Genomic DNA, 20,091 nt, shown 5'->3' on the forward strand with positions numbered 1-20,091 from the left:
ATGCAATGAATATAGAAATAGAAAAGGAAAATATTCCCTAGTAATAAACAAGTGAAAAAAAGCACTGGTAGTGAAATGATAAAAAAATAGTCTTATTTTGAATATATAAATAGGCTATAATTACAGATTAATGGTAGAAAATGGCATAATTAGTCTGGATATGCTATATTGTTATTCACAGTCCCCAAAAGTGATGTTATTAGAGAATATAGCACCTAAAGAAGTAATCTCATGGTTGATTTGAGACTTGCTGACATTCCAAGTGTGGGAACAACTGATAATGAACAGCAATTTGATTGATGCATTTTCAAGTGTGTTTTAAAAACATATTATACACCTATATCACTTCAAACCCAATGGTCCTGTGGAAGGGGTTAATTTTTTAAAATTATCTAAGAGAGTAAGAATGAAATTCAGAACTCCTTGTGATGTTATTAACAGGGGAACACATTCATGAATATCCCAAATACAAAGACTTTGAGCTGCTGCTCAATCCAAGGCTGAGAACCATCCAGAGGATGCCTGCTGAGCTTGCTCAGAGAAGTCCAAAAGGAAAAAGAAGCATCTGCAGCTTCTTCCACAGGAAGAAGAAACAAGGACAGTCCTCAGTTTTCAAAGATCACAAAAAGAACAAATTGCAAAAGAGCCAGCACATGGAAAAGACAAAACATTAATGCAAAGGTTAAAATCCATGAGGTGCCACACAGATCTAAACAAAGTAAGCAAGGCAGGAATTTATCAGCAGCCTTAAATATTTGCATTGTACTATCACTAATTTCCAAGTTTCCTTTGGAAGAAGATCTGTAAAATTACCTGGCCACAAAGAATTTGATATAATTGTCACTGCTAGTTGGTGTAAACATGACACAAGGGAGGCATGCAGACCTTTTCTCCTTTGTACCAAACACATTAGTTAATGTATTTGTTTATCAAAAGCATAAGTAAAAGCTCTGATTGGTCATTCTATTTAAACAAGAGAATGTGGTGCTATCACAATGACATATATGTCTTCCAAAACAATAAAAAATAAAATTATGTAAAATCAAAAAGCCTCACACAGTGGTGTTGTGGATGCAGATAAAACACTATTTACATTGCAAAAAGCATTCCTCTGTAATTTTAAATATCTTTCCCAGGATACATGGAATGTGTTTCACTCCTATAATCATTTTCATAATTCCAATGCACTCTTCGTAAATACCAATTTCCTGAAAAGATCATTTTTCACAATTATATTATATGGTATCTGACAAGTCAGTGCCATGTCAGATTATGTCTGGTAAGCAGAGCAGCCATACAAAGAACCAAAGAGAAAAAAAAAAAATTCTGTTTTGTTTGATTCTGTGCTGTGTAACACATGGGTGTTCAAAACAGGATCTGCTGCTCTGTAAATAAATATTTTTGCTTTTTCTGAAACTCATTCTTCTCTGAACTTCCATTTATGTCTTTGAAGACTGCAAAATATCAGTGGTGCTTCAGCCCTTAGCAAAGGCAGGAATTTTTTACAACCTTTTCAGCAGGTTTTTGTCCATTGAGCCAAAAAGTGAAGGCAGTGTGACAGTGATACCAGGAGAAGGTAAATATGTCCAGTCCCAGCTGAGTTCCTCTGGCGTAGCTCATCATGGGAGTTATGCTTCAATTCCTGGCTTCAGCAGCCATCTAGGAGAAGAATTTGCTCCATAGACAGATGTCTGGAGCAGGCTGATGCCCAGGAAATTAGATGTAAACACACTGCGCTCTGTCAAAGAAGAGTTTGCCTTCATTTATATCAATATTTCAATTTAAAGAAAAACCTGCTTTCTCCTCCATCTCAGGGTTTCAGGTTTCTGTATTCCTCCATAATATGTGATAATCACCTCACAAATATGTGCAAGAACTGCACCATTCCTTTTAAGTTTATTTCAAAACTGAGCTTATAAAGACTTGCTTTCAACTCTTACCTTTCTTGGAGTAAAAATTATACTTTTTTTTGAAAAATAGTCCTGAGTGAAAAAAAATATTTAGCAACCCTTTTGTAATTCACAAGCTGTTTATGGCAGGTCACATTCATTTCAATTTTCAAGTTAACCGATTGTAAATCATTTCAATTTTTTAAACAAATCTGCTGTAAGAGTATAAAATTATTTCTAGCAAAGTTGTATTAATCACCTTACACTTAACTGGTTAGAATTAATTTAAGACAGAAAATTTTTTCTCCCTGTCAAGAGCTTCCTGCATTGCAAAGAAAGCAAACAAGAGGGGAAAATACTATTTTTTTCTAATAGTCTGTAAAGGTGTTGCCTATTTCCAGTCCATGAATCTCTACAGAATTTCTTGCTCACTTAAGCTACGTGGATTTAAAAGCACATCCTACGCTTTTTGGTTCTCTTAATATTACTCTTGATATCTGAATATCTTAAGCAGGACTTTCTTCAAAACAGAGTGAAATAAACTGCTTTCTTTTAAATTATCATTTTGAACAAGATGTTATTGCAAAAATTAAGTGGCAGCAAGCATACTGAGGAATTATTTAGGAATGACTCCAGCTCACATAAAAATAAAGAAAGAATATACATAACTGATCTGTTTTTCAGTCACTCTACAAATTTCCTGCAGAGAAGTGAAAGTAGATGTAATTCAATTACATTTTGAGTAAAAAAGAAAACAGAAGCTGAAATACTGATTATTAGTCTAACACACTTTGTTTCCAATACACAGCAACCTGTCAAGCTGTGCTAGAAACAGAGTCCACAGAGCAGGGAGTGAACACAAAACCTCAACTTCCAACTCAGGAGACACCACAGACACGGTGCTGAGAAGGTACAAATGCACAAAATACCGCTCTGGGCTTGGGATCTTATTCCATTTTTCCCCCCAAACATGCAGTGCCCTCTCTCAGAGGCAGAATCCCAAGTCAGCTGGGCACTTGTTGTGACCCTGAGCAAATCCTCTTGTCCTGATGTTTTTAGGGAATTGTGTCCTTCAGCCTCACCTCTGAGCTCGTCCCTCAGGGAATGCCCATGGCTGTGGCAGTTCACACTCTCAGAATTGGTACCACCTTATCATGGTGCTATTTCTAACCCCTGGTACTGTTTCTAATCCCATGAAACACACATAAACGCCTTTTGGAGCATGCAATTGAAAAATACTACTGTTCTGATTTATTAATGCTAATGGTGGCATTTCAAGTAGTATTTATGCTTCATGTGTGAGTTATGATGTCCCATGCTTAGCTCTCCTATCTCATTTTTTCATGACTCTGATTTACAGGTCAATAATCAATGTGGAACTGTTTCCACAACCTTGTTGAAAATTTTATTTTAGTGAATACTTTGCCATTACAATATAAATGTCACTATTGTAGGCGCAAGAAGAAAACAAACAAAATTGATAAATTTAATGCACTTAGGTAAAAAAATAGGAAAAAGTATTTTCTGCATTTTAGCTTAAACAAGGAAATGCACACATGACTTATCATTCTTGTATACTCCATAAAATATCTTCTTCCAAGGTGGGACAAGAGGATGCAGAAGACCAACCACAAGGATAAATATCTCCCTTTCCTTCAGGCACTACTCATTCACCCCTCTACACTGATACTTCCTTCACTTTCATTTTCAATTGATTCAGACCCATCTACATGGCATCCTTTAGACTGTCTTGTTTATCAGACAATGAAATATGTTTCAATTCCTCATAAATTATTGTGGATTATAATATAAGGTATCATCAGCTCCAGAAAGTGATTTGTCATGTTTCAGCAGCAGTGAGAAGGGTTTTCCCCATATAGACAGACCCATTTATAAACACTGAACCTTCAGAAAATCTTCATGAGGGTTTGAAGGACTCAAGGACATGTGAGTGAAAATGCCATGAGCAGGGGTATTTGAATGCTAACAGATCATTTCTTTGTAGGGAACTGTCTAATATTCCAAGGCATTCATTTCTATCATCCATCTACCCAGTCAATAGTGTAGACAAAGATGGACTCAATGTGTAAAGAAGACATAAAATCTGTATTATTATGAAACCTGAATTCAATTTTAGTGAAAGTCCTTTATTAAATAGATTATCATCAGGTGTGTCACTCATCTAAGCCTCTGTCTCATTCTTCCCCATTGTAGTAAACATTGTGGGTTGGCAGAGTCACAAATTCTATTTGCTATTCACATCACATTGTCCTTTGTTTTATACATCTCACCACACACTCTTCCATTTGGGCCATGATTCAAACATAGGCACCACTTACTTACAAGCAATCTGCAAAGAAGGATGAAAAAAAATGTACATTTTACAAGGTCTTCTATTGCTTAAAAAAAAAATCACCTATGGAAATAGATGTCAACAGACTATTTTCAGGGTTGGGGAGGAAAAGGAAGATCTTAGTAATTCTGCAAGAATACCTCAGGAAGATGTGTGTGTGTATATATATATATATGTGTGTGTATATATGTATATGTATCTGTATGTATGTAATAGAAAAACCAAGTCACATTAAAAAATTAAATAAATAAGAACCTAGAAGTTAAGAAAAACCACTCAAGTTAATTACCCTCAGAGTATTTCATCCTTAACTTTATATACATCTAATAAAAATAGAAAGGGTTCAACATAGGCATTACTAAAATTTTTACTAATCACAAGACCAGCTGTGCATTCTTTCATGGGAACACTGTCCTGCTGTTTACAGAAAGTAGCTGTCCCCTACCCATTCCAGGGAAGGTGAGCACCATCAAGCTGAGCTAGACAGAACTCTTTTGGAGATAACAAGAATGGGGCATTACACAAATAAAGGAAATAAGACCTCTGAAAAAATTAAGCCCTTCCTGGTAGTTGCATGAAATATTAGTGCAGTCCTGACAATGTTTTGTCCAGCTTTACTGCAGAAATGCTTATCCCATTTTAAACACCCTGTGCAGGAGAACAGCATTAACTGTCAGAGTGACGATCACAGCCAGAAAACACCACCTGAGCGCTGGATATTTTACCTCTGACAGCAACAGTAAGCAGCAGAGTCTGAGCAACCTTATGTCAGTAATCCATCAATTTGATAGTATTGATTCTATTCCTTCCATATTTCTGTCCCTGCTATACAAAATTTGCAAGCTACTGAGAGTAAAAAGAAAATGTTACATTATGACATCGATGATTTGAGCAAGAGCATTCCAGCATTCTCTTATGTTTCATAGATATATTTAAGATTCCCTTCATTGGGATACCTAGAGACCACAAAAACAGCTCACAAAACTTTTGTATCAGTTCAAATTCACACATTGATGTATGCATCTCTGAATGTAACTAGTAAAGCAGATCAAAGCAACAGTTTTTTATTTACACCATGGTTTCAATCTATGTTTTCCATGTCATTTTCTTGCTATAAGAAACTATCAGACAAGACTAAATTTCAATGTGCAAGTTTCCTTAAAAGAAGCATACTGTGGTTTCCTGCAACAAAAATGTTAAATGCAGGAAGGTGGGTTGTGGATAACAAAAGTCCTGGGAAGGGTGGGTTTATTGAGCAGAGGAGCACTTAAAAGGGGAGGCCACATCAATTCCACTGAAATAACCAAAATCTTCTTGCAAGGAGGGAGATGGAGGCAGGTGAGCATCCTTTGAGATGGCCTGGGGTATCCCATCCCCTCTGAATATTCCTTTCACAAGGACATCAGTCACCTGCAGGTCTCTGGCAACCTCATAGGAGAAGCTTTACATAGGACACCTGACCTATATTGAGGTGATGTAAACAACTGCTGCCTGTCCATGTGCATCATCACTTCTGGTATTTATTTAGGTGACCTAATGAGATGAATGTGTCCTTTCCTCCTCCCCCACTATATTCAAACACAGCCCAGACACAAGTTTTTTTGCTCATACAATGTTGCCCTGACAACAGAGTATTTTCATAACTTTGCTTGCATTACTTAGCCTTTAGAAAGTGACAAGTGAAAGAGCCACAAGTACTTCACATGTAACCATTAATCAGGCAGGAGCTACTACAATCAAGTTTTGCTGAGTTTGTCTCATTTGGATGGGCTGCTAGACAGCAAATAAATCCCTGGAAAATTTTTAAATGCTCTAAATGAGTGTCCCAACTAGAAGTCCAGTGTCTAAGCAGGGCCCAAAACTTCTGAGAAACCAATTTTTTCTCATAATTAAACTAGCATCATGCTAATGCAATATTACTATTTTGTCATTGTAGCTGGAAAATATTTAGGTATAAACACCCACACAGATGATGCAAGTGCAAAGTTAAACATTCCAACAGTACTCTTGGAACAATTTGGATTACAAGAATATCTTGGTCCAGTGACTGTCTACAAGAGATGTTTAGTTCATATATTAGTATCTGAAAGGTTTGTTCACCTCACTGGCTTTCACTTTATTCAAGTTTTGATTTGTTAGTTCAAGTTATGCCATTCAAAAGCTAGAAAATCCTTTCTGGCTTTGGAAAGACCAGAGAGATTAACGTTGGAAAGGTGAACAAAAATTAAAAGAAACAGACCAGCTGCAGCTGGCAATGAAATCAGAGCAGGTTTTTATCTGAATTTATTAGAAATTTCAGAACTGTTCCCAGCTAACTGGAAGTTTTGTGTTTCCTGCCCATGCACACTAAAATATGCAGAAGGAATACTTTTTTTCTTTCCTGCTGATTTATTTATGTGACACCAGCACTCATGGATGCTAACATTTTCCAGTGGAGTGTCAGTCACAGCCATGTGCTACACAGGGAGGAAACACCTCTCCTGGAATTGCTTCCCCAGCTCCTCCTGGCAGATTCAGTCAATCCAAAGGCTTTTGACTTTTATAAAGTGTGCACCAGCAGGGCTGAAACACAAATGTGTTCAAAAACTTCTGGAGACATCACCTCAGAGGGAGCACAAATAATTGTAACCCCCAGTGCATCTAACCCCAGTGCAGAGTTCTGACTGTACCTCTGTGTGAGAGCTGCTCCAGGATGATCCTCAGGTGCTGCAGAACAGGGGCTGAAATGTCATATTTATAGATGTCTATTACTGGCACTTGCTGACATCTCCCAAATATTCCATCTGCAGGAAAGAGAAAAAAGAAAAGGAAAAAGACACATTTGGTTTTCTGAGAGGAAGAAGGGCGTGATGAGATGCGCATTTCCAATGTCTCCTAATTATACACTGAAGGAACCTTTTAAAAGACACTTTAAAAAGCTATCAAAGGACCACTGAAGTCATGAGACAGAATATTTTCTATCAAAATAAATAAATACTGGGAAGAATATTAGTTGGAAGAATATCCTATTGTATGAGATAGGCATACAGTTTATTTTGTGAAGTATTTTCAGACTTCTGCTTCCCAAATCTTTAGATGTAAGACTTCTTTACTGACAATTCAGTGAGAGAAAATCTTAATGTTCAATGCCTACTATGATGTGGATAAAAAGTGCAGCACCCAAAAATATAAATATTAATTTGCAGAAACTATGTGGATTTGCTGAAACATTTTTAATGTGGGAGCTGTGTGTTAGGCATTGGTAAATGAGAACTGAATCCATAATGGCTAGTAAAGGCTCATTTCAAGAAGTACCCTCTAATGAATGCAATAAAAGAAAGCTCCTCACAGAACAATGAGATATTAATGTGGCCTAATTTATTTAGCTCCATTCCATTTGTCTGAAATGACAGACTCTTCTCATCAATGTCTTTTCAAATCACACCTTCTAATTAATTTAGCTTCTTATTAGTCTTTATTTAGAGAATTGTTCATTTTGAGGCAAGCTTCCTGTGTATGTGTGGGAGGAACAGGGAGTTCAAACATTCAAATTACCTTTCTCCCTTTCATACAAAAGCCTAATTCAGAGTCTAGGTGCTTCACATACAATCTGACCATCTGCAATTCTGGGTCTCTGAGAAAGAAAGTGGTTTCATTTATTGTTCAAAATAGTTCTCTTCTATACAGTGATCCAAAGGAACCAATTTAAATGCAACAAGTTTAATTAGCAAAATATTCTACTGCAATCCTAGTTTTAACACAGTAATTACTTCTGCTCTGATACTACATCTATGTTCCAAAAGGAGAACTGCATCAGATGAGCAGAAAATAAGGGTAAGCATTAATTTGCAAATGTCCATTACTTTCTGTGCTACTTTACAGAGCTAAAGGACTACAAATGGGAACTACTGGCCCAGCTGTTCACTAAACACAAATAATGGCATAAAAGAAAATAAACCAAACCAGGATGCAGAAAAAGGGCATTATTAGCCCTCACTGTTAAACACAAATACCTCATTGAAATTAGCCAACTTTTTCTTTCTCCTCCTTTCCAATCCTCCTGTCACTTACAACTGTCAAATTAAGTTAATTCAAATTAAAACCCTACATCTGAATCTAATTTTGCTATTGGAAACTAGGTTTAATTTGGAAACCACATAGACAGATAGGGTTTGGTTTTCTGACATGTAATGTGAAAAGCAGCCTAACAGCAGATTAAAATATTCATCTCTGTTTAAAAACCTGCTGCAGTTGAAAATAAGCAAAGTATATAAATATCAGCCAACTTGTAAATGGATGGATAGCAGGAATAGGGTTTTGATTCAGAAAGGAACAGAAGAACATCTCAGTGTTTAGGAACAAGACTGTTCAAAATGAAACATAACCTCACACAGCCAAATGTATTTTGGAATGCCACCATTACTGGCTACAAACAATTAGTACAAAATCTATGTTTACATAAACAAATAATATTCCATGCATTTTTTAGAGATAATGTAACCTTAAAAATAATTCTAATCTTATTTTACAGTCCAGAAAAGCACACACATTCCATAAAAATGAAAGATTTTTGCATTAAGTATCATTTAAGGATATCTCCATGGATGCAAAAACTAATTCACTCACAAACTCTAAAAGAGACCAAACCGTTTTCCTAAACTCAGAGTTTTCAGAAACCTTCAGCCTACTTCCTTTGAATAGAACAAAACCTATTTAAATTCTAAAATTAACAATTAGCACATGAGCCTGAGCTGCATTATACAATCTAGCCAAAAACACTGGGACAGCTTAGGGAGAAACTGCAAGTTACTTTGGCTTTTGTACTTGAAATATGGGCATAATAAGCTTTGGAGGGGCTGCAACCACAAATAGCACTGGGCTCTGCTAAATGCAGCACAAGGAGAGAGGAGAGAGAGCAGAATGCCCCAAGGAGTGGTTGGCAAATACCAGCTCTAAAATACAGAGGATCTTTGTGCAGGGGATTACAGTTGGACTGGAGTCATGCAAATAATACATTTCATAGTTCAGCTGCTTTTTCTAAAAAAGTAGGAATTTTCCCAGATTTTTCTGTTTGCTTGGGGCTTTCTTTTTTTTGGTTGGGGTTTGTTTGTTTGGTTTTGGGTGAGTTTTGACTTTTTAAATGTATTTTTTTTAATTAATAAAGTTTCTGTGGCAAGATATAAGACCTAAAAAATTAAATTGAGGTTGAGTATTCAATTTTCAGGATGGCTTTTAAATAAACTTGCTTTCAATGACACAGATTGCAAGGGAAGGAAAAGCAAGGGAGAGCCATTTCACCAAGAAAAATTGTCAGAAGACCCCCTCTTTTACTTTTAAGAAACCTAAACAGTAGATGTGGTGTTGGAAATGGCTTAGATCCAGCACAAAGCTCATTTTTACTTGAAAAACAGATTAAATTAAATTACAGCTAATATTTAAAATGTCCAGCTTAGTCTACCATGCACTATCCCAGTCACGGCGGGATTTACAGAAAGTCAGTACATGGTGGATCCTTCTGGACCCTGCTGTGCAACCAGCTGGCCTCAGACAGTGAGAGGAATGTCCAAAGCTGGGCTTAAAGCAAAAACGAGAGTGGAAAAGCTCCCAGATTTTACAGAAGATGTATCAGGGCAGAGAAAACTCAAAGAGTGAGTGATGTTTTAATAACACCACAGCTGCTGAGAGTGTGTTCATACTGAACTTCCACTGAAGTTGTGTTAGGAGAGGGAACATAACATGCAAAGGACATCTACACTTTACACCAGCCCAGAATGAGGGAAGGGTGAGACTGAGCAATAGGGACACATGTTTGTTATTAAGGTGTTATCACTTGCTGTCAGCAAAAAGTAGAATTTTCCATAATAATATCTTAACAGTTATAATTAGACCAGGAAAAATCTGCATTAAAGCATGTTCATGTTGGCTTTTAGAGAGCTGCTAGATTGGTTTTCAAAGAAAATAAACCAGAAGAATAATACATCCATACACCCAAGGGAACAGTGAAATGCTTCTTTATCCATTTGGCTCTTTTGCTGATAGGCTTAATGTTTGAGAAGAAACACAAACATAAAATTTTACAAGCTTTTATTTAAAATCTTGATTTTTGACAAATTTTTATGTACTGAAGAGTTAGATGCTAAGATTAAAGGACACAAATTTACTGTAACTCAAGTGCCCAATAAGATCTCAAATAGTGTCAGATGTCTTTTATTAAAGACAACTTCCTGGAGCATGGTAAACATATTCACACTGAATACTTATCCACTTCCAGTGGAAAAAATTACATCTGAGAGATTAAACCATGAGCAAGTCAAAACGCAGATTCTGGAAGGCTGATCACTGAGAGAGTTCTAAAAGAAAATGGGAAACATCCATCATTATTCATTATTATTGGCCATTTGTCCTGAATTAGTGCATATATATGAGCTCCATTACCTACTGAGGAAGTACCACGTTACATTCATGATTGGCATCCAGGTACTGATTTATGTAAAAGGAGACCACAAAAACCTATCGTTTGAAAAAGTACTGAAGAGTTCATTGCACCACTTTGTTGACTACATAAAGGAAATGGGCATCAAATGCTTAAGAGTTACTAAAAAAATCTTTGGAAACTTGTGCTGAGCGTCAACCTTCACCTTGAAGGCAGCATTGTTTATTGGGCAGCTGATTCATGAAATTCTTTATAGGTAGTCATATCTCAAAAAGAAAAAAAAAAAACATGTAAAAAAAAAGCTGTCCTTGGCAAGATAAATATGTCCCATCCTGGAATCACTATGTGTGGCTAATCTGGTGACTGAAACCAAGATGTATCCAAGATATGGCTTAGTTTTGAATAATACCAGCAAAAAATTCTTGCTGAGTGTCTTTTGCTACTGAGCAAAGGTGTAAAGACTGATAGAGATACTGGAGTTTGTCTGCAGGAAGCTGAAAGCTTGATATATGTAAATTAAAAGATTGCGCTGTGCAGTAATTAATTATTTAGATCTGCATGCAGTGAAACTTTCACATGGCACTGACAAGTGACCTTTGCAAAGGAGCCTTCAAGCAGATTCTTTGAAGCACCTGGTTCTTCTGCTCTTCAAACTCCTGCAGCAGCAGAAAGGAGCAGCTCTCCAGACAGTGTCAGTAGTCATGCTTCTGCTTCCTCACACTAATTACCTGACAATTGTTAACAAATTAAAGCTCTGTATAAAATTCAAGTTTTGCCCCATACTGCAGTCATTATGCTCTGTTCCTGTAAAAAAGAAAGTCCACAGACCCAGTGGTGTGTGTCAAATGGCAACTTCTGCCACCTTGGCTTGCATCATTTGTGCACTTGCAGTTAACAAGAGAAAATACTGTAATGTTTTCAATGGGCATCGTTCTCCAGCAACTTAACCTTCTGTAAGAAAAGAATCCTTTCTTCTCACTGAATATGGACATCACTTCACACTCCTTCCCCTAGCTAGTAGTTTAAGGTGCTGTAAGGTCCAGGACTAATAAAAAGGCCAGTGTTACAACCCACAGTAAGACCCTGAATTGCCTACTGGAGAGATTAAATCCTTTTCCAATGGGAAGCATAATATTTGCATCTCAAAAGTCTCAAGACACTGAACTTCAAGGTCACAGATGTTAAATGTTTAGGAAGTATGAGGGAGATTGTTACAGTATTTTATTTTTCTCTCCCTGCTGTTTCCCATAGTATGGAGTTCCTTTTCAAAATCCCTTTTCAAAAATTAAAAAGAAAAAAAATGTAATGTTACTGTTCCTTGAAGAGGACATTCAGTTTTATGCCAGGAAGCTTATTTCAAAAGATATAGTCCACAAATCCATAGTCAACATTTACAAGTAAAGTCTTCAGCAAACAACTTATTTTAATATTCCATCTATCAAAAAATATTTTTTCATAACTAATATCTCTACTTTTATATTCACGTTGCAAGTAAGGTAGAGCTAATACAGATAGAGCAGCAGTGGCTTCTACAGTGTCATTTCTCACACAATGTTTTGGAAATGTGAGTCCAGTGCTTCCAACGGCAAATCCTGCAGTGGCTGAGCAGAAAAGCTGCTGTTTGCAATCAGGGGGGAGCAGCCTTCCAAGGGGCAACCTCCCCCTGCTCAACTTTTAAACCCTTTTTGTCATTTTATTTTGCTTATCTCCGAAGCCCCTGGTTGCTTTCCTCAGTGGCCCTTGGCTGTTCCCGTTTAGGAGCAGTAATAGTGGCATCTAGTGGACAGGGATCAGTCCTGGAGCCCAGGCTGCTCACCCCTGAATTCCCTGATTCCAGATCCGTCATCCCAGGACAGAACTGAGCATCTCCAGCCACCCTCCACCCACACTGTCCTTCCCTGTCCTGATGGCTGACAGGCAGGTGGAAGACTTTAAGGCAGCTATTTAAAATTTAGAGATGTTATTTTAAAATTAAAGGCTACCATATTTGTTTCTAGAAATAAAGCATAATAATGACAAGTAAGGAAAGGACATTGAGACTGTTTAACAAGAGTTTGTGGTGGCATCCTGCCTTTGCTACTGTGTGAGGCACAAAACATGCAATAAAAGTAAATCCTCAGCTTCAAGGAAAACATGGCATATTTTTGTAGATTTATTTTGCAAATATAATAGAAACACCACAAAAATCAGAAAACAATGAAGTAGGACAGTCTAAACATTACTTTTTTTATTTTTTTTATCTAACAAAAAAATTGCCATCCAGTGGATAACTAAGAGTCCAGTAAATCCACTCTTCTTCAGCAACTGAATAAACTTCTACCTGGAAGGTAAAGGTAACTTTAAAAAAATCCTGCTGCAATCCAGATCACCAAACAGTCCTATGAAAGAACTCTAACAAGATTTAATGCCTCTTCTCACCTCTCTGGACCCCGATATTTAGGGAAAAAGGTGGATAGTAGGTCTACTTTGAAAAATTCCCCAAACCTGAAACCCCTGAATATTTCTGGTTATTAAAAGAATTGGGAAGGATGCTGGTGATTATGAAAGTGCTCATATTGAAAGATAAAAGCTAACATTAACAGGAGCATTAGTTAGCTGTTGTGCAAATACTGTGATAGGGCTGGGATTTGCCAAGTTCCACATCATTCTAAGGCATGAATAGTTCCTCTGGGAATTAGGGTCCCCTTGTCTCAGGGAGTAATTCTGATTGCAAGTTCTGGAGGACTCAGTCCTTCCTTAAAAAAAGAGAGAAAAAAGATATAATCTTCAACAGAAGAGAAATATAATTTCAGTAAGTATTTCTGTGTTAACCTGCTCATTTAAGTGCTGGATTGTACAATCCTAAATCATTGTGCACACTTAGAGATTTCTTTTCAAGTTACAACAGAAATATGTAAATTTCAGAGAAAGTAACTAAAAATCCTCAGTACAGCAAAAGGAGGGAAGGAAAGGCCTGTGAAAACTGAGTTCCAGGCTAACAAAGCAAGAGGAGAGCAGGCCTGCCATGAAGGAAATGCTGCCTGCTTTCCAAAAGCACCAAAGTTATTCAGCTAAGAGAATGAGAGGTCCAGATTTCAATGCCTACTTTATGTGACTCAGAGCACAGAAATGAAGCTTAACAGGCCATACTTAGGCCTTGTAAACACTAAAATAATGGTCATGCCTTGGGAGGAGAGGGCAGGAGGGACTTGAAAGAAAGGAAAAAGTAGAGATGAATAGAAAGCAAGCCTTAACATTCTGCTGCTAGAGCTAATGTTCAAGCTGAATAATGCTTCAATAACTTGGCACTTCTTAGAGAACCACATTTGAACTTTCTACAGCTTAGGTAGCCACATAGCATGAAAGTTATGTTTTGGCTCTGTGATGAGGATAATAAAGGATCAGAAAATGGTGACTGAATCAACATCTCCCACATCCAGATAACCACTACAGTCTGTAAACCACAGGAACCCTCTGCCTCTAATTCTGATCAGAGGCAAATCCAGAACACCTTTGAGGAAAAGCCCAAGAAATTCTAATTGTAGTATGTTGAGAGGGCTTTTCTAAGCAAAGCTATGCTTTCTGTATTAGCTGTAATGCTTCTGAGAAAGAAGAGCTTGCAATCAAAATCCTCTGTGCAGCAATTCCCTTTCTGGTCGATACTGGTAGTAAGGAGAAAACGGAGGAATTATTTAAACATATAAATCCTCCTCCAAGAGGGTAAATACTTTAAATTCAAGTATAAATCAAGTATTAGTAGGCTTACAATAAAGTTGTCTTTTCCTTTAACCTGTTTATCCACTGGACTGCAAGGTTAACATGCAGGTTTACCATACATTGCTATCTCAATACTGAGACATCTAAGCCATGTGCCCTTCCCCATTTAGAAAAAGCCTTTTTCCTAGAAAAAAGGACAGAATTCTGCATCCAATTCTGACCATGTCAATAACAGAAAGATATGAAGAAACTAGAGTAGTTCAGAGAAAAATGAAAGAGAGGAAGCAGTCATATAGAGCCTTAAGCATTGAACTACCTGATTCTTTAAAAGAAACATTCAACGTTTATGCAACCTGGTTGATTAATTATTTATGACATTATTGGGAGAAATGGAGTGAAAAGACAAAAATGAACATTCTGAATCAGAACAAGTTTCAAGCAGGGAGAAACTATTCTGGAGCTGTTCAGCTTCCTCCTGGAAGAATAATGGAGCTCCTATTGCTTGCACTGTTTAAAATTAAGCCAGAACAACAAGGAATGGTGAACAATTGAAAATGAACCATTTTTAAAAAATTTATTTACTCAATATGCATTTATTAACAGAGGTTACTGGAGGGACTAAGAATTTATTTATGGAATCAATGAGATGCAAATATACTAATGCTTATTTATGTACACTAATTTTCCAAGTATCACTGAGATGTACTTCAGTCACTTCAAGGATCCCCATTACATTTTTGGTTGGTGCCAAGAACCACTTTGGTGCTGGCAATGTCTTCACTGTGTGATCAGACTGTAGCTGCTCTTGCATCTGTATTCCCAAGGCAAAAATAACTCTGCAAGGAAACATGTTCAGCAAAATGCATTTCTGCATTAATTTTAATTTTGTATTAAAAACAAAGTAGTGAAAGTTTTAACTTGCCCTAAGTGCCAAGAGCTTGTATTTTAAGAGTTGGTTATTATGTGTTTGTAAGAGTCTCTGCTCTCATGAAAACATGAGTAATGACCATTCCATTCACATTCACCAGCTGCAGTGTTTAATAGAGCAAACTAGGTTTATTTCTGTCCTTTGCCAAACTAGAAGCTTTCTAGATCTTTGCAGGACAATATTTATTGAGACAGCAGATTGCTTTTGTAAGCTGAGTTACTGAATTTATTCCTAAATGGAACTGACTTCAGACGTGAATGGAATTATATTAACAAAGATCTCCATCTTTTTCCCTAGCTGCAAAATATGTTTAAAAATTATGGAAAATTATTTTATGTGAACCTGAAAACAACAGCAGAAAACTTAAATGTGATCCTTTGGGGAGGGGAGGACAAATCCTTATAAACAAGGATAACTTCAGAGTGCTGCACCCTGGGGCCTGATTAAAACTCTTCGGAGCTGTCTCAGAAATCTCCACACCTTGCTCAAGTCTGACCTACACCTACAGAAGCCACAGCACATCAAGCTGCCTCTGGCACCTTAGGCTTGGGCACTGGAACAGCCAAGCACCTCACTCAAACTTTGGCATCAGGATGCCAACAGTTTCAACTGAGCAGTTTGAAGAACATGAAAAATCTGACAGTTCTCAAGAAAACTGTGCTTTGAAATAGCTAAATGTGATGCTACATACCTCAGACCACCTATCAGAGGCTGCATTCAGAAAAGTTATTTCTGTTACAACTAATTTGACGTCCTGACACAGCTTTTCCCCAGCTGTGGGACAGACCCAGAGCACTGCCTGCAGCTTTGCTGATGGCAGCAGGTGAAGGGCAGCACATGCTGCAGTCCTCTACCTGGGTCAAACCCCAGGGTTCAGCCTGGGACAATGTGAGGGCAAAAGCACAAAGAGGGTTTGGGGATATATGGAACATATAACAGCAATAAGTGGGAGCAAGGAGGTGACATCATCCAGTGTGCAGCATTGGTAAAGTCAGCATGGGAAGGCAGTTCTGCAGTCCAAATCTGAAGATGAATGATAAATTTTGGAAAGGACATTGAGAGAGGCAAAGGAGAATATTTATGGGCTGGAAAAAGCCCTGTGGTGAAATGCCTTTTCCAGCACAGCAGATGATCTTTAGTCTCTCTAAGTAAGCCTGCAGACAGATGGAAGGATACAGGAACAGGGATTGGGAACAGGGCTGGGAGCAGTTTCAGAAATTCTCCTCAGTTTTGTGTGCTACTATTCAAAATAACTTTTAGGACCAGAAATATCTTAAATTATGATAAGAAGGGATCTGAAAAGCAAGATTTCTTTTGCTTTTGCAATGTGTACAGAGACCCCTCAATATATGTGACATGTGCAACCCCAAATTGCTTCCTATTTTATTTGCAGAATACATACAACTGACACAAAATACCTAACATTTGTTCATACTTATAAGTTGTAATGGGCTTTTTACAATATTGTATACAATTAAACCCCAATCTTTACCTGGACTTTGGGGGCTGGATTTAAGCTGCTCACACCCTTAGAATATCCTGCAACTGAAGGGGTTAAGTACAGAAGTTTTACACTCAGCACATACATTTAAAAGAAGACAGAATAAATAAAAATTACTTTGAACAAAATATTCATGCTACAAAAGGATCAAAAAAGCATTCATCAAAGATACAAAATAAAAAAACTTGAAAGCCAGGACTTTAGAATCAGCAAAGTTACTCAGTGAAATAATACTTTACTGTTGAGCATCAAACTGTATCTTTCTAAATGTCTTCCTGATACTATATTGCTTATGAGGTGCCAGATTCTTGATTGGAGTAAAAAAAACACATAGAAAATATTAACTCTGTTTGTTGTTGCTTCCTCCACTCCAGCAGAATGTTCTTCCACCAGAAACCATCACTGTTTTTTAGAATGTTTTGATAGATCTAACAGAAAGGGGTTCCAATCCTACCCGAAGGAAAATGCCTCTACTCAAAATCTATTATTCTGAAGCTTCTGCTGCATTATTTACACCAATCACACACATTTAAATAATACTGCTGAACTCAGGACATTTATTAGATGGATAAATATGCACCCAGATCTCCGCACACAGATGATTTTTCTTAAGGATGTCAACTCAAGAGTTTCACTCTTTTCCCAGTGTTTTGCCAATCCCCACTTACCCAACAACCAGCCCAGCCCATGCTCCTGCCCTGGCCAACAGAGAGGTCTGCAAAGGGCCAGCAGATCCAGGGTGGTGGTGTGGGCAGCACCAGAGACCTCCCCAAGGTCAGAAACACAAACAGAACTGCAGACTCACTTACGTAAGCAAAGGTATGAAAGCCAGTATTTTGAAAATGGGAAAGGAAACAGAAAGGCAAATTTTGAGGAAGGAAAAAGTCACCAGCTTCTCTCCCTAGTCATATTTCAGCACTAATTTTCCAGTCAGCAACAATGCTTTTGTCATGAAATGTAATGTGGATATACTGAAACCAGAGTGATCGCCAAGCCATGTACAGATAGAAGTAGTCTTGATGTATCCAATGTTTTTGTTTAATATACAATAGCATTTTCTCCTTAAGACATCAACCAAAATAGTCAATTTGTATTTTTTAATCCAACTTCTGCATGCCTAGTAGCTGCAGTAATTTTACTTTATAGCTCATGTATTCTTTGAATGTCACTGAGAACAGCAGCAAAAGAAAACTGTTACTAATATTTGCTACTACCTTCAGTGTTTATGAATGTTCAGTGTAGCAACAGGACATCCCATTTCTCTCACATCTGGAGCACCACCCTTTCAAATGAAAATGTTCATCCCTAAGCCAAGGAACTACAGTCCATAAAACAACCTGCAAAATTTGAATAAATTCAAGATTTTAACGTCAGCACCCAAAGTGTTTTGCACAAATTTCATTTGCTGCAAAGTTCATATTCAGCCCAAACCACTGACTGCTGTCATATTTGGTGCAACTTGTTATGGGTGGAAAGATAAGCAGCAGGGCAGCAAAAAGAGGAGGTTTATCTCTGGCAGCTAATCTCCTCAATCAACAGCACTCAGCTCTGCTTAACAGCCGTTGCCAAGGAACGGGGACCAGCTTTTCTTATCGGCTTCATAATGTTTCATTGACTATTCAGACTAGAAGAGAAAGCTGTGACACTCAGGGTTATAAGCAGCACAAAATGAAAATGGCTTATTATGTGGTAGGAAGAAGAGAAGTCTTTTAGCCCTCACCTTATCTGGACAGTGACTGTTACTCAGGGGAAAAAAAAATCAAAAAATCATCTATCATTTTCTGCTCTGCTTATTTTAATATCACAAAACAAACAGAAAAAATATACCTACATAAATAAGATTACTGTTTTAACATTGTTGGCAGGTTCTCAGCAATTCACTGACATCACTGATACCTCTTATACAGTAAGACAAGGGTTGTGTAGATACCCTATTACATTACTGAAAAGTGAGTGTTGGCTGCTTATTCTAAAGCTATTGCAGCAACTTCAATGCTTTGAAGTACTTCCTCTCCTAGGAGCAGGGATGTTCCTCAAACCTTGATAACCACGACCAGAATAAGAAAATCCATGCAAAACCAACAATATTTCTTTTAGAGCATCACTGCTCTTCTCTCCTCTCTCCATTTCTGCACAGATTTTGATTCTCAGGCTTAATATTGATACTCTTCATGTACTTGAACAAGAACAAAAAAGGCCTTATTGCATCTCTTCTGATTATGAATTTTTAGTATAATAACCTTTCCTAAGTATCTAGTTACTAAAATTTAAATATGAGGCCATCCAGATCCATGATGAATTGTAACTGTCATTGTATTTGCATCTTATAATCAGCATATACAGAATATCATTATGCACCACAGGAAAAAGTGGCAAATAAGTAAAAGAAGATGCTTAGACACATTCACTGCATCAGAATGAATCACCTAATGAAGTACGTCCAAAATTAGAAAATAAATGTGTTTACCTTTTTTCTACCCCAAAAAATGACTAACCATCCTCAAGGCTACATATGCAATGGGCTATGAGCCCTCATATTTATAGATGTCCAGAAACTGAAAGAAATATCCTGAAACACATTTTACCACCATGGACTTCTCTACTTTTCACACAAAGTTATGTATAGACTTAAGACAAATATTTATAAGCATTTAAGGCTGCAAGTTCTTCTGCAGAATGTCAAGTTACCCAGTCTCTTTCTGTACAGGTTCCAATGCACCAAGTTACTATTCAACATATGCCTAAATTTCCATTTATTGCAAGCCTCCCAGGGGTTACTGGGAACATTTTTATGCTTAAACATAACTACTTGCTTAAGCAGTTGCTTTTACTGAAGCTTCAGACTAGCACAGCTCTTGTTTTTTCACAGTTTTAGGAAAAAAATGCCAAAAATTACAAGCATTTGCAAAATGTTTCTAGGATCATACCACACCCTTCAGGAAATGTTAAAGTTTTGCTGTAACACAGAGATGTAACAAAGATGTATGAGGTAGAAACACAAATTTTTTTGGCATTGAAGTTTCCTTTGCAGATGTGATTTCAAAGTACTGCCCATGCTTGGGCTGAGGTGCTTTGTGCGGTTATGGTACAGTGGGATGGCAGTCTGGGCTCTTACATTGTCTGGGATAGATTAATTCATTTCACAAAGGCATAATTGTTGTCCTTTCAGTGACAAATAACTTCTGAAATATCCTCCCAAAACTCACTACAATCATAGTAGTAAACCTGCAGTTTTATCTAGAAATGTCCTTAGATTATCTGGTGCAGGCTGATCAACTTCTCTACTTCATTTCCTTCCATTTTTTATTATTA

At 37.3% G+C, this 20,091-nt stretch overlaps 1 protein-coding gene across 1 annotated transcript in view; it reads right to left on the bottom strand.

The window, feature by feature from the left end:
* The window catches only part of PTPRN2 (protein tyrosine phosphatase receptor type N2), a 634,421-nt gene that overhangs the window by 465,742 nt on the left and 148,588 nt on the right, over positions 1-20,091 (bottom strand). The window contains exon 3 of the mRNA XM_054274266.1: positions 6,912-7,025. Coding sequence (XP_054130241.1) covers positions 6,912-7,025 — 114 coding nt within the window. The remainder of the gene's footprint in view (positions 1-6,911; positions 7,026-20,091) is intronic.

The sequence above is a fragment of the Melozone crissalis genome, unplaced genomic scaffold (assembly GCF_028551555.1).
Source record: "Melozone crissalis strain CALT ecotype California unplaced genomic scaffold, PUWL_Pcris_2 ptg000016l_1, whole genome shotgun sequence".
Classification (NCBI taxonomy): Eukaryota; Metazoa; Chordata; class Aves; order Passeriformes; family Passerellidae; genus Melozone; species Melozone crissalis.